This window comes from Rhipicephalus microplus, unplaced genomic scaffold (genome assembly GCF_043290135.1).
Source record: "Rhipicephalus microplus isolate Deutch F79 unplaced genomic scaffold, USDA_Rmic scaffold_14, whole genome shotgun sequence".
In the NCBI taxonomy this organism is placed as follows: Eukaryota; Metazoa; Arthropoda; class Arachnida; order Ixodida; family Ixodidae; genus Rhipicephalus; species Rhipicephalus microplus.
In genome coordinates this window covers 22,258,521-22,274,327 of record NW_027464587.1, presented here as the reverse complement: position 1 = coordinate 22,274,327, position 15,807 = coordinate 22,258,521, and the positions used below count along the sequence as shown (strand labels likewise).

At 47.7% G+C, this 15,807-nt stretch overlaps 1 protein-coding gene and 1 non-coding gene across 3 annotated transcripts in view; both read left to right on the top strand.

The window, feature by feature from the left end:
* The window catches only part of ZnT86D (solute carrier family 30 member 7), a 149,715-nt gene that overhangs the window by 121,095 nt on the left and 12,813 nt on the right, over positions 1-15,807 (top strand). For both annotated transcript variants that reach the window (XM_075882920.1, XM_037432298.2), the window contains one exon: positions 12,760-12,850. In XM_075882920.1, coding sequence (XP_075739035.1) covers positions 12,760-12,850 — 91 coding nt within the window. The remainder of the gene's footprint in view (positions 1-12,759; positions 12,851-15,807) is intronic.
* TRNAS-GCU (transfer RNA serine (anticodon GCU)) lies at positions 7,825-7,897 on the top strand. Its single transcript has one exon. It is a non-coding gene; the product is annotated as a tRNA-Ser (tRNA).

Below are 15,807 nucleotides of genomic sequence, written 5' to 3'. Positions count from 1 at the left end.
GACGGCTGCCCGAATGTGTTGCGAGTGATGTGCGCTGCGGTGAAACAAGTGTGTCTAAGCCAAGCACTTCAATTTGTGAATCGAGCAACGGACACAGGTGGGCCACAGAAATGCCTTGTGGAAGCACATGATTCATGTAGCCGAAATTGACAAGAGGTAGACAAGTTTTGTTATTTGCGATGCTAAGCACCGTATAGGGCACTGCAACATTGTGCGCAAGGAGTACGTCGGTGAGAGGCGTAGCGTAATAGTCACCGTCGGGCACAGCTGGTGAGCACAGAAAATCGACGTACATCACAGTTTTGGAGGGCAGGCAAACAAAGTCGCTGCATTGTAATTGGCATGTAGGTTGGTACGGGGCGGCACTGATTTGTGGCAGTTCAAGGGGGAGCACACCAGCGGAGCAATCAATCTGAGCAGAATTGGTGGCAAGAAAATCTAGGCCTAGTATGAGGTCGTGGGGACATGTTGCAAGCACGGTAAAAAGGACGACCACTTGATGACCGGCTACGGTAAGTTGAGCTGTGCACATACCGACGACTGGGACTGTTGCACCATCTGCAACTTGGACGACACTGGTCAAGGGGGGCGTGAAGACTTTCTTCATGCGACGACGAAAACGCGAACTTATAATACAGACGTGAGCGCCCGTATCTATCAAAGCTTCAACAGGTGTGCCATCAACATATACTTCTAGGGTGTTCTGGTTCAAACGTAAGGACAACAGAGGATTTTTGGGTATGGTCGAAAGGGCAGCTTCACCTCCAGAAGCTGCGCAGCCTAGTTTTCCGGGGACATGCGGCGGTTGAACGCTGGCGAGGGAGAGCGGCGACGCGTATTTGAACGAGAAGGGTGGCTTTGAGGCGGTGGCGACGACGGGACAGGGTGGCCATAGTCCTCAGGGGCAGTAAATGCTGTAGACTCAGTGCGGGTCGGATAATTGTGGTTTGGTGGACGGAATGAGTTACTGTAAGCGGGGTACGAGCCAGAAGACATAGATGGCCAGACATAGATGGCATGGTTAATGCACATTATAGTTTACTAAGTGATTGAAATTGTTTTTCATTCCATGATTCTTGTAGCCTCAGGTTTGCTTTCATATTTTCAAACCTTCTGCCAATCCTCCTCGTTGCGGTGAATTGTCTACGGGAATTATTATTGAATGAAAGAGCTTCAATTTCTCTTGGCATTCCTGGGAGAGGTATGTTTTAACTGCTTTAACCTTTTAAAGAATGACCCATGGAGAAAACCGTCTGTAAATGCGTCAAATGTATACAATGTTACAGTTTAAAACGCCTTTATAAGAGGCATGCTCCGGGCAGCAATTCTTGTATTTTATATGAGATGTCTCTTATAAGCACGGTACCTTGTATGCATTTATCAACTCGTATTTTACTGTAGGCACACTGGTGTCTCTTTTACCCATTTGTCTTTTATATTACTGTCTCTTATACAAGGGTTCGACTGTACTTCAAGGCACTATAGATTATAATGCCAGGTTCCTTTCCTCAAGTTTTGTTATCCCGTTACACTATGTTCAGTGTAAACCGTGCCTACGATGTTCGAAAAGCCTCAAGGCTGTAGTAGATTGTTTTGTTGAGATTACGCCCACCTCGTGAACATTAGATTATTCTGGAACCTATGTCGCCGTTGGCGATAACGCTAGCACATTCGATGGCAAGTGTACAAGTGCTGATGCGCTTCGCCGCTTGTCAGTTGATCGACAGCCGACGCTCTGCTCGCTGCTATCAGTGCCAGCGTCTTGCTGTAATTTGGCTTTCCTTTTACGTGGCCACAAGTTGGGCCCAAGTAAACAGTTTATTATCCGACCTGCAGTCTGCTACCTTCGTCTATGTCTCAACCCCATGACAGCTGGTGGAGGTGCTGTTCCTTCCATGTACGTGACGCCCCAGTCAAGCCGTGAAGCCAGCGCCAGTCGTGAAGACATCGATGACAACCCCGAGGAGTGAACAAGCTGCAGGCAACGAGGTCCACCGCCAGACTTTGGGCCTCTACCTGAGAAGACCCGGCAGACCAAGACCCTGACCACGGCAGCAGCAGCAACGATGACAGAGCCTGTGTTGTCTGCACCGATCCTGCTCCGGCAACCCAAGGAGTCGCTGACCTTCCACGGTTCAGCCCTTGAAGACCCGGAAAGTTCGCTGGAGGCATACGACTGAGGGGCCATTTTCAATGCTTGGAACAGCGAAGATAAGCTTCGTCATGTGTACTTCGCCTTACAAGATGCCGCTAATGCGTGGTAAGAACCAGGATCGAATCGTGACAACATAGGACACATTCTGCACAAAGTTCCTCGCTACATTCTCGAGCGTCATACGCAAGAAGAGGGCTGAAGCGCTGCTTGAAACTCGGCCGCAGCTTCCAAATGAAAACGTGACGCTCTTCATGAAAGAGATGACCAAACTCTTTCGGCACGCCGACCCCGATATGCCTGAAGACAAAAAAGTTCGCTTTCTATGCAAGGAGTAAAGCAGGAGCTGTTCGCGGGTCTGATACGAAACCCACCGTGCACTGTCGAGGCATTCATTTTCGAAGCGACAGTGGTTTAAAAGACGCTGGAGATGCGCACTCGACAATTCAGTCGCCACTCGACGCCAGAGTACGCAGAAACGCAATCGCTCTGCTCAGATGGCCTGCGCGAGACTATCCAAGGGATTGTGCAAGAGGAGCTGCGCAAGCTGTTACCCTCAGCGCAGCCTCTAGTGGACTCGATCGTCAACATTGTCCGCGAAGAAGTTCGGCAATCGCTTGGAGTTTCCGAAGCACTGCAGCATCAGCCACAAGCGATGAGCTACGCTGCTGCAGCACGATGCTATGCTCCCCCTTCACGAGACCGCATTGTCGGAGTTCTGCCACCAGCCACCGCCGCAGTCGACGCCATACCGTCCACCCTCTGATGAGTGCAATGCTCCGAGAAAAATCGATGTGTAGCATGCCCCCGACCACCAACTGATCTGCTACCACTGCGGAGAAGCTGGCCACACTTACCGCCACTTTCAGTATCGTCAGATGGGACTGCGTGGTTTCGCTGTAGATGCACCGCCTCCACAGAAGAGGGAAAGACCCCGCGACATTTCCAACTACCTTGCAGCAGCGCTGTGAACACCCTGAGGATCTTGTTCGCCGTCACCCAGCCAGTACGTGTTGCCTCACCGCTGGCCGTTCATTGGCCCAACTCTAGGCCGGTCTCCTAGCCCTTATCCAGGAAACTAAGGGCAGCAACCGCTGGAGGCGCGGTTGCTGTGCGATGAACTACCGAAGATTCTCCTTGGACGACGACACGACGGTGCTTTCCAAACATGACGCGAACTAGGGAAAACCTGGACAATGAAACCCCACGTGCTGAAGACAACCTGACGACGCAGGATGGAAGCAGTGGAGCAAATCGACGTTGCCGTGACCCAACGCCACGACCGAACCGAAGCGCACGACGACGAACTAGGGACTAGGACGTAATGTCCGATGGCCACAACGTCGCCGCTCTCGTCGACACTGGTTCCGACTATTTTGTCATCGGTGGGCCTTTCGTGGTGAAGTTAAAGAAAGTGATGAGTGCTTGCCAAGGCCCGGAAATCCGGACTGTGGGTGGTCATGTAACAACGGCGGCTGGTGTTTGCACAGCAAGAATCACCATTAATAACCGGACTTATACCGCCAGCTTTCTAATTCTACAGCACTGCTCCAGGGATGTGATACTTGGGATGGACTTCTCAAGTCAACACGGCGCCGTCATCAACCTAAGTTCAGAGGCAATAACGCTATCCACAGAAACAGCACTGCCGCAGCACACACTGTCTAGGAGGCGCGCTTTATAGTGCTGGAAGAGCAAATCACCGTTCCTCCTTGCTCCAGCATCAGCATTTCTGTCTGCACTAAAGAATCAACAGACATGCAAGGCGTCGTTGAATGCGACCAGCACCTGTTGATCAACCGAAAAATGTTCGTCGCCAGAGGAATAGCCGCGCTGCAGGAAGGTAATGCAAGGGTTATGCTTACGAACTTCAGCAATGAGTACAAGAACGTGAGCAAAGGTACGAGGGTTGCTTACATCGAAGAAATACTGGAAACCAGCAACATTTCTGCCGTCATTGATTCTGCCGAATACACTACGACTCGAGCGCTTCAACCGGTTTTCGACGTTAATCCGAGCTTTACGGTGTATGAACAGGAACAGCTCAAAAACTTGCTCCTGAAATACAGAAACTGCTTTTCGTCATCATCAAGAATTCAAGAGACTCCCGTCGCGATACATAGAATGGTAACAGAAGAAAGTACCAGGCCACTCTATCAGAGTCCGTACAGAGTGTTGACGTGAGAACACGAGGCCATAAAAGAACAAGCCGACAAAATGCTACACGACGACATCATTCAGCTTCAAAGAGTCCATAGGCGTCAACGGTAGTGTTACTGAAGAAGGACGGAACTCTACGCTTCTGCACCGGCTATCGCCGCCTCAACAAAGTCACGAAGAAGGACGTGTAGCCGCTTCCAAGGATAGACGACACCTTAGATCACCTTCACAATGCGAAATACTTTTCTTTGATGGACTTCGAGACCGGCTATTGGCCCGGTCCGTTGAAAAAAACTGGACACTGTTTAAGGAAAAGGTCAATGAATTGACTGACAGGTTTATTCCGAAATCTTACTTCCGCGCAAACAGCCAAAACCATGGTACTCTAAATCTCTGAAAAAGATTAGAAACAAGAAAAAACGCCTGTTTAGATTAGCAAGAAGACTAGAAGACCCACAAAACTGGCAGAAATACTATGCAGCTGAAAAAGCTTATTTATGCGCAGACCAAGACACAAAGAATTCTTTTTTCAACGTTAACTTATTAAGAATGCTAACAACCAAAAAAAAACTTTGGCAGGTTTTGAACCCCCCCCCCCCCCCCGCATACTGCCCCAATTACTCTTCCGATGAGCAATGCGCTAACATCTTCAATAGCGCTTTCTCATCGGTGTTTACCAAACAAAGTAACATGTCATTTACAATACCACCCACTATTATAGAATGTGCTATGCCACTGGTATCGTTCACTGCTAATGGAATTATGTGCTTAATCGACAAATTAAAACTTTCCTTCTCTTCTGGTATTGACGAAATCAACTCCAAATTCCTTAAGAATACAAAATATATTTGTGCATCTTTTCTATGCTTGCTTTTCTCACAGTCACTTTTAACAGAACATCTACCAGATGACTGGAAGAACGGTAAGGTCGTTTCAATTTTCAAATCGGGTAAGAAAAACTAGCCATTAAACTATCGTCCCATATCTTTAACCAGCGTGCCCTGTAAAATCATGGAACACGTCATCTACACGCATATCATAAACGTTCTTGATTCAAACAGCTTTTTCTATCCAGCACAACATGGGTTCTTCCGCAGAGGTTTTTCTTGTGAAACGCAACTGGCCTTATTTGTTCATGATTTGCATGCTAACCTGGACTGTAACTTACAAACCGTTGCCGTATTCCTAGATTTTTCCAAAGCGTTCGACAAAGTACCCCATTCTCGACTGTTACTAAAACTTTCCCAGTTAAATCTTCACCCGAACATACTAAATTGGATCAGAGAATTCCTTACAAACCGCTCCCAGTCTGTTAATATTGACGCGTGTCTACATGTGGACGATAACGATGATGGGGCATTTAGTGGGCACGAGGTAGTGGGCCTCTAGCTTCTCTCGAGGCCGAAGAAGACAATCTTGTGGCTCAGCTGTTGAGGACACGCTGCTTTCGTCGTCCCAAGGTGTATCTGTGTTTTATTCGCGTTGTACCGCAACAATATCAACAACCGTTCCTCTAATCCTCTTCGAGTAACGTCTGGAGTACCCCAGGGTTCGGTTCTTGGTCCTCTTTTATTTCTTATATACATAAATGACTTGCCTTCAAACCTAACCTTTAAAACCCGCCTGTTTGCTGATGACTGCGTTATATATGACATTGTTACTGACATTTCAAAACAGTCATCCTTAGAAGCCAACCTAAACTGCCTCCAGGAATGGTGCAAGCGCTGCCTCATGGAACTTAACCCGAGTAAATGTAAAGTCGTTTCATTCCATCGCCGCCGCATGCCGCTTGTGTATCCGTACACAGTTAATGCCACCCCCCTAGAAAATGTTCCATCATAAAAGTATTTGGGCGTCACTCTTTGTAGCGATCTTTCATGGAACACACGCGTCACTAATATCATTTCATCTGCAAATAAAACACTGGGTTTCCTTAAACGCCATTTACGCCTCGCTCCACAACACATAAAATTACAAGCATAAAGATCCATCGTTCGACCTAAACTAGAATACGCATTGCCAATTTGGGACCCTTGACAATCTTATCTTACACATGCCATCGAATCGCTTCAAAACCGGGCCGCTAGATTTATTCACTGTTCATACTCTTCCACTGTCAGCGTATCTGGATTGAAAGCAGAATCTGGTTTACCAGATCTAGAACTTCGCTGTCGTATTGCCAGCCTGTCATTGTTCCACAAAATTTTTCATAGTCCCTTGCATGCCCCACCTTATATCGTTCCCGCAACACGCATATCTCACCGCAAGAGCCATTTGCTTCAAGTTGCTCGGCCACGTTCCCGGACTTCTACTTTCTCTGCCTCGTTTTTTCCACGTACTGCACCTGACTGGAACGCCCTTCCCAGTGAAATTGCAACCATTCCCTGCCTGTCATCGTTCATAGAAAATATCAATAAGCACTTTCTATGTTGAATTTTTGGCTTCTATGTTTTGTCTTTATAATCACCCACCCCTTATGTAATACCCCCTCACGGGTTTTTAAGGAAATAAAATGAAATGATATGAAATTAAAGTCGACGAGAAATACCGAGAAAAGACTGCCTTCGAAACGCCGGATGGTCTGTTCGAGTTCAAGGAATGCCCTCTGGTCTCTGCTCGACACTTGTGACTCTCGAAGGAGTCATGGATACGGTCCTGGCTGGCTTGAAGTGGCAGATTTGCCTTGTTTACTTGGATGACGTCGTGTTTTTGTCGGGCTTCGATGAACACCTCCAGTGCCTCGAATTCGTACTTCAAGCAGTCAGGAGTTCTGGACTTACACCAAAGCCAGAAAAACGCCACTTCACATACAAGGAGCTCCTGTTTTTGGGTCACATGATCAGCAAGACTGGAGTGCACCCAGACCTGCAGAAAACAGCTGCCATCTCTGCCTTCCCGCCACCCATCGACAAGAAGGCCATGCGCCAATTTCTCGACTTGTGCGCCTGCTGCAGACGCTTTGTCAAAGACTTTTCACAGATCGCCGAGCCGCTAACACAACTCACAAAGACCAACGTGGATTTTTAATGGGAAACAGCGTAAATTGAAGCATTTCAGGAACTCAAACGACGCTTGCAGACACGCCGGTACTTGCGCATTTTGACAATTATGCCGAAACAGAAGTACACACTGATGCAAGCAGCGTAGGACTCTGCGCCGTCTTTGTACAAAAGATCGACGGCTTGTAAAGGGTTATCAGTTAGGTAGCCAGTCGCTATCGAAGGCCGTGGCCAACTATTTCTCACAACAGGAAAGGAGTGCCTTGCCATCATCTGGCCAGCGTCGAAACTTCGCCCTTATCTCTACGACAGGCCTTTCAAAGTTGTGAGCGACCACCACGCCCTGTGTTGGCTAGCTTGAAAGACCCTTCAGGTCGCCTCGCACGATGCAGCCTAAGACTTCAAGAATTTGACATTACCGTCGTGTACAAGTTTGGAAGGAAACACTCCGACGCCGACTGCCTGTCTCATGCCCCAGTCGATCCACGACCACAGGACGACCAGGATGGCCCCGCCGCGGTGGTCTAGTGGCTAAGGTACTGGGCTGCTAACCCGCAGGGCGCGGGTTCGAATCCCGGCTGCGGCGGCTGCATTTCCGAGTGAGGCGGAAATGTTGTAGGCCCGTGTGCTCAGATTTGGGTGCACGTTAAAGAACCCCAGGTGGTCTAAATTTCCGGAGCCCTCCACTACGGCGTCTCTCATAATCATATAGTGGTTTTGGGACGTTAAACCCCACTTATCAATCATGGACGACCTGGATGATGAGTACTTCTTGGGAATCGTAGGTGCCGAACTCTTCACCGAGCGACAGTGAGGCGACCCGGAACTGAAAGGGCTAGTAGAATACCTCAAGGGCCAAACCAGCGTCATTCTAAAAATATTCAGGTGAGGACTGACGTCATTTTATTTTAAGAACAACGTCCTCGTGAACAAAAATTTCTCTCCTGCCCGAGCCAGCTACCTTATCGTTGTGCCCCGCCGCGGTGGTCTAGTGGCTAAGGTACTCGGCTGCTGACCCGCAGGTCGCGGGTTCGAATCCCGGCTGCGGCGGCTGCATTTCCGATGGAGGCGGAAATGTTGTAGGCCCGTGTGCTCAGATTTGGGTGCACGTTAAAGAACCCCAGGTGGTCAAAATTTCCGGAGCCCTCCACTACGGCGTCTCTCATAATCATATGGTGGTTTTGGGACGTTAAACCCCCCATATCAATCAATTACCTTATCGTTGTGCCTTCGGCATTGGGACTGGAAATTATACAGGCCCTGCAGGATGACCCAATGGCTGGCCACCTTGGTTTTTCCTGCACACTCGCGAGTATACAAGAGAAATACTACTAGCCATGCCTTTCCGCTGATGTCGCTCATTACGTGAGGACATGCCGGGACTTCCAGCGATGAAACACACCGACGATAAGGCCAGCAAGACTTCTGCAGCCCATTGAACCACCTCGCTGTCCGTTCCAGCGAATCGGTATAGACTTACTTGCGCCGTTCTTGACGTCGGCTGTGCGAAATAAATGGATCGTCATAGCTACCAACTACCTTACTCGCTAGGCAGAGGCAAAAGCCCTGCCGAGAGGTAGTGCATCTGAGGTAGCCAAATTCTTCGTCAAAAACATGGTCCTGCATCACGGCACCCCGGAGGTCCTCATCACCGACAGAGGTACAGCATTTACTGCTGAGCTAACCCAAGGGATTTTGGCATACAGCCAGACAAGTCACCGGCATGCAACAGCCTATCACCCACAGACCAACGGTCTCACCAAGCGTCTAAACAAGACCATCGCTGACATCCTGGCCATGTACGTCGACGTTGAACACAAGACGTGGGATGTCATCCTTCCGTACGTAACCTTCGCATACAACACCGCCGTACAAGAAACAACGCAGATGGCGCCGTACAAGTTGCTTTACGGAAGGAACCCGACATGACGCTCGACCCCACCCATGCTGCCAAACATCACTGATGAAGAAAACCTCGATGTCGCCGTCTACCTTCGGCGCGTGGAAAAAGCTCGTCAACTCGCCAGCCTGCGCATCAAGAATCAGCACGCGGCTGACAGCCGCCGTTACAATCTTTGACGAAGCTTCGTGGTGTACCAGCCTGGTAACCGTGTCTGGTGTCTGATCGACACCGATACACTGACGTAGACTAAGTGAAAAACTTCTACGACGGTACATCGGACTGTACAGAGTAGTTCGACGTCTCGGCCCACTTGGCTATGAGGTTGTTTCTGATGGCATTACGAACTCTCAACAGCCCCGTGCGCGACCTGAAGTCATCCATGTCGTACGCCTCAAGCCATTTGATTCACGAACCTGAATACTGTTGTTGTTGTTACTGTTCTTTATTGCTTGTACTTACTGTTGGTTGTCTTTATTTTTCTACCTTCGCTTTTGGTAAAGTATCGGGACGATGCCTTTTTCAGAGGGGGCAATGCCACATTCCTTTCCTCAAGTTTTGTTATTATCTCGTTATACTACGTTCAGCGGGAACCACGTCTACAATGTTCGAAAAGCCTTGAGGCTGTAGTAGACCGTTTTGTTGAGAATACACCCATCTCGTGAATATTACAGATTATTCTGGAACCTACGTGACCGATAGTGATAACTGTAGAACATTCGATGGCAAGTGTATAAATACCGATGCGCTTCACTGCTTGTCAGTTGATCAACGGCTGACGCTCTGCTTGCTGCTATCAGTGCCAGTGTCTTGCTGTAATCTGGCTTTCCTTTTACGTGGCCACAAGTTAGGCCCAAATAAATAGTTTATGATCCGACTTGCAGTCTGCTCCCTTCGTCCACGTCACGACCTCGTGGCAATATTCCAACAAATATTCTGCCGTAATGCATTAATTAATGTGTGCTTAGTAATCATTCCTAATTATTTAGCAATTAAATATCTATTTATTCTGCCACCGTTTATGCTTTGTTTTTGTATAAATTGAATGAAATTTCAGGCTAGAAATGTAGTGCCACTTCTTTTTTGGTTATGCTGATATCGAGCAAAAAAAGTAATGATATATCTGACGTGGGTCATAAAAAGCGGCATGCCGCATGAATCGTCAATTATGACATTGCCTTCAGTAAATTGATCATATGCAACAGTACACCACAGAATGAATTTCAATGAAGACAAGTTTGTTATGCAGGAGGTTCCATTCATCCGAAGCTTCATGTATTTTGCTGTTTCTTTGCCCCTATGTAGTTGATACGAACAGCAAATACAGTACGAGTGATGTACACAATTTTGTACATAGCGTGTGAAAGGGTAAAGAGAGGCACGCAGATCAGTGAGTCACACTGGAAGTTCATTTATGCATGCTTATGCTTCAAATAGCAAATCAAATGCTCAGTAATGATGACAGGTGCTGGATACTTTTCTTTTTGCTGGATACTCTCAGCTGGATACTTTTCTTTTTGTGTATTTGTGCTTCCCTCTTATTTTTCGTTCCTGTCCCTTTTTTGTGCAATTACACCATGAATTGGTACCAAGTTGCCTCACTTGCCACTTTTTTCTAGACATTTATATTTACAAAGTTACAAAAGATCGTGCTTGAGGCACGCAGTGCTTTTATTCTTTCGACGTACTGTTCCAGTTGCTCAAACACAGAATAAACTGAACAGTGTATTAAATAAACTGTAAAAAGCCTTACGAATTGACGAGTACAGTGAAAGGTCGCACACCTTGAGCTTGTACTTCATTCTTTTCCACTGGAGTTGTTGCTGGTGCATCCATGTATAGGTTCGTCCACTGTTAGAGGGAACACGCGGGCTCAACTTTCGCTACACGCAGCGCTATGCACAGCAAGCGGGGAAAGCCCAGTGCATGCGTAGAACAATGCAAAGGCGGCACAGGGTGCACTTCGCCTGCTATTGAAACGCCTGAGAGAATTTCTACTTATGAATCGCTGCACTTAAGGACAAGGTTTGGTCAGGTTGAGGTCTGCGCTATAGTTGGTTCATGGCTGCAGCAGGGGTAAAAAGAGCGTAACACATTTTATGGAACATAAGACAAAAAGAAAAAAAACATTTTTTCTTGCTCTTCCTTCCAATCAAGAATGAGGGCTATGCAGCTAGTGAATAGAGATTTCAAGGGCCAGATGTTCAAGTGCTATTCAGTTTGAATGTCTTATCTCTGGGGGTTGGTGGGTGTTTTTTTTTTTCTGTGTATGTATACGTGTGTGCGTGCGTGCGTGCATCTGTATGCCTGTCCCTTGAAAATTCTACACGGCTCATTACTCCTTCAAGTTGTTTGCGCAACATCGCTGCCTCATCCTTGCTGCATAGTAACACAGCTCTTGACGGGTGATTGCATGGTAGAGCACTAGTTATGGAAGGGATGATTTAGTAGCAGATGACACAGGGCATGCACCGCCTCTACGCACATGTGTTTGGGTTACACCGCTTGAGCTGCATGGTGCTGAGCGAAGCGGGAGCCATGCCCTTGTATGTTCCCTCTAACAGTGTATTGACCAGTGCAAAGAATCCATCAGTTTCGTGCCAGCTGAGGCATCAAGAGGAGCACACTCGGAGACAACTTTTCTTGACAGCACCGTAGAAGCTACAGAGCTGATGCACGTGCTTACTATTGCGCCAAGAAATGGTAAAGTTTACTGATAGTTTTCTCGTTGGCCTTGCTGAAATAAGTGCTACTTTAATTATTATATGACTCGTACAATTGTAGGAAGTCGTAGGTTAAATACAATTATCGTTCACTTTGCAAAAATGGCTTCTTTTTCTTTCCGTTTCTTTGACTGCACCACTTTTTTCAGCTCGGCTGTTTTACAAAGTAAACATGGCGGCCATGGCTTAAAGCAGTGGTTCTCAGCTATGGATGTGTCGGGGACTCCTTTTGGACTGGTGGAAGTGATAGAGGACCCCTTGCAGCGGAGGGGCGGTACGGGGGGTACGCAGCTAAATAACACAACTGGAGCGTAAAACAGGTGCCTTATTTTGCGACCGAAAACATCAAACAACCATGCCACATCACTTCGTTTTGGACAGTTCATCAATACATGGCACAGTCAAAATGCGTGTGAGGGTTTCGCAGATCATGGAAATGGCTTCGCAGACCACCATTTGAAAACCACTGACATAGAGGATCAGTGTGTATGCGTGTGTGGCCTCAAATGTGCACTTTAGTTTCTTATAAAAAATGTATTCGTAATAGGGCACTAAAATGTATGCTGCACAATCAAAGTGGCTCTCCCATTCACAGTTTTTAAGTATATAATTTCCTAAGCGCGTTTATAATGCAATTGAGTGAAACCGAAATCAGCTGCCGTACTATACTTGTGAAGTGTGTGGAAGCCCTCTCTCCACTGCCAAGACAAGTTTTCATGGAGGATAGCTTTCCCTCTACCAATTTTCGAGGGAAGCTGTACAGTGCAAGCCGTGTTCTTAAAGTGTGAAACCTCCGAGATCGCTCATGAAATGTCTCTTGCACAGCGTGCTGCCTCTTCTACGGGATTCTATCTATGTGCTGATGCAGCGGACACCCAAGGAACTGGACACAGCGCTGCCAACTTGTTACCAGAGGGTGAGAATTGATGGGATTTATAGTTAATCACTGGGATGTTGCTCTTTTCAATTTACAGAACCTGCCATTGTGAAAGGCTGGCTGGCTGGCACTTTTACGCCTAGAACTTTCCTAAAGAGGAATGCAGCACTTTATCTGATTGTAGCGTCGGCAGCACAGGTAGAGACGGAACTGTCTACTAGTGTGACTACCATTTGAATTATTTAGAAAACTAAGGAACTCGGAGTACTAGTGATGCACCCTGTAGACTGATCCCTGCACCCCTCTATACAGTAATCACTGTTGTCCCAAGTCGGATCGTAATATAGGTAGACTGCTTGACATTGAGCTACTGAAATTTAGAGGGGGAAAAAAAGCACACAGAACAGCCAAGGTAATGAAAAGGTGACGCAAACAAAGCTACAAAGCAGGACTTAGGTCGAATTGGCAGAGCTTCGTCATAAAGCAGCTCACGCACACAAAGACGAAAAAGAAGAAAATAACAGATGACTCAAGTGCTCACACGAGTTTGTAGCTTAGGTAAGCATACGTTGCATCATGTGATGATGTGTAGGTACAGTCCAGCCCACTTAAAACGAACCTGAGCGTGACGCGGCATCCATTCGCTGTATCCCGAAATTCGTAGTAAATGAAACACAGCTTTTAAAAAAAGTTGCGAGTGAAAACACAAACTTTTTGTCACGAAAAGTCCGTGATGCACGTGTTTCGAAGAGCTGAAGCGATAAGGGCAGTCTTGCGGTAATTTAAAATGGCAGGGTGCTCGTTCGCCGAAGCCCATGGCATAAGTTGCATGAGGCACTGGCTCCAATGTTTCGACGTTCTCGCAATCTGATTCCTCCAAATCACTCTTGCCACGTACTACATTCACAATTCCCCAATCCGTGCATGGTTCCGCGGTGTCGGCAACATCATCAGCCGTAATTAAAACATCGCAACAGATGTCCCACCGGCTCTCCCAGGTGGGAGTCAACGACGCGCTGCCACAAATCGCCGTCGCAGTGGTCCTGTTCGGAAACTTCAGGCTCGGCATCGGGTGCGGAAACAGTTTCGCACGCATGTGGCGGTCATCGTCGTCCACGAAATATTCACCATCTCCACAGCTGAATACCGGGGCGCCCGAAGCGGCAAGTTGACTGCCAGGTGGTCAACAGCTATGAGCAAGCGCTCCACAACGCGGCACCTAATGCACGGATTATGCTCAAGCCAAGTGGTAACACTTTCGACATTTTGTTGAGCGGCAAGAAAAAGCGTGCTGGTCCTCCCATCGGCCATCAAGACCACACACGCACACTAAAAGTGAGCAAGACGCTCGCATATAACACATGCCTTAACGCGTGGAACAGCTCTAGACCCGTTTCTAGTCAGAAAACGAAACTAATTCGAGCCAGCATGGTGGACGTCGTGGAGCGGTGGAGGCGGGCAAAGGGGTTGTGATCAAGAGAGGAGAGCTGACTTGCGAGAGAAGGGCAAGGAATTGCGATAAAGAGAGGGGAGGATGCGGTGGGAGGGCGACCTTGAAAACGAAAACACACGAGAAGGAGGCAGGTTGGGTAGCTTGCTTAAAAAAATTTGCGAAACTAGCACATAGAAAAACTTGGAAAAAGTGCCTGCTCGCGCTGAAGTCAAAGCATCGGCTGCCGTGGTAAAAAAATCATTTTGTTGCACCGGCGGGTTGCGTGGCCTCACGAACTTCGATATTTCGCGATTCGTTCTGTGCAAATAACAGCTGTTTTCGCGCTTCCGTATGTATGCAAAAGGCATGCTGAGCCGAGTGCAAAGTGAGCGAGAACAAGTCCTAAACACGAAACGAATCACAAATTATCAGAGTCTGTGGTGTAGCGTATGCGCGGCACTAGACGCAGACTATCGGATACAGTCGGTGGCCGACGATGTTGGCAAATGGTCTGATCATTCTATGCCGGCGACGCCAACGACAGTACAAGCGATCAAAAACAGGGTAAATGGCCGACCTGTCTTTCTTCAAAAGATCGGTGGCAGTGTGAAAACACTGGACTCACTCGTCTGGCGATGCGGGTTGCTCAGAGTAGCGGGGGGACAAAGGACAGAGGGGTGCGTAGAAAAAGCAGTCGGGGCATGGAGGAAGAAAGCAGCTTTCCTTCCTTCATGGTTTGGGGAGAGCGGCAACTAGAGTGTCGCAAAGGCAGGGTCGGCGTTTAACAATAATGTCACGGGGTCGTGACGTGGCCGAAGACAGGAGACTTTACGTTGGAATTTAGCTGTTTATTTGGGTGAACCTGTGCACGGTAAACGGAAAGTCCGATTACAGTAGCAGTCTTGGACTGATAGCGGCGAACGGAGTGTCGGCCGTCGATCAACTACAGACAAGTAGTGAAGCGCGTCAGCATTTATACTCTTGCCGTCGAATGTTCTAGCGTTATCGCTGGCGGTGGCGTAGGTTCCAGGATAATCTGTACAGTTCGCAGAGTAGGCGTGATCTTATCGAAATGATCTACTTCAGTCCGGAAGCTTCTCGAAAACTGCAGGCGCGGTTTGCGCTGAGAATTGTGTAGTGTTTTGGGACGATAACAAAACTTGGGAAATGGAACGTTGCAACAAGAATGTATGGGCACCTCGCCGATGCCTGATCGGTGGTCGAAATTGGTTTTCGGGGAAGTCAACAGACTGCTGACTCCGTTCGCTGTAACCGATCAGCGGCGTTCGGAGACGTTCGTTGCAAATGCGATTTTGTGCCATTAAACCAAGGTATATTTTCACGGTCACGCGGATATTGTTCGCTTTAAGCGAAAGTTCGTTTTAAGTGGGGCCGTTATATATGGGCTCGACTGTATACGTTATTGTGCTAATTGGAAATTTCAGTTGATAGTCAGCGTTCTTGGTGTGAGTGGTTTCTTTTCCTGTTTTTAGTCTTCGTGTGTGTCCAGTGTTTTATAAAAAAATTGCAAATGGGCTACGTTAATAGTGCCATTTACTTATAT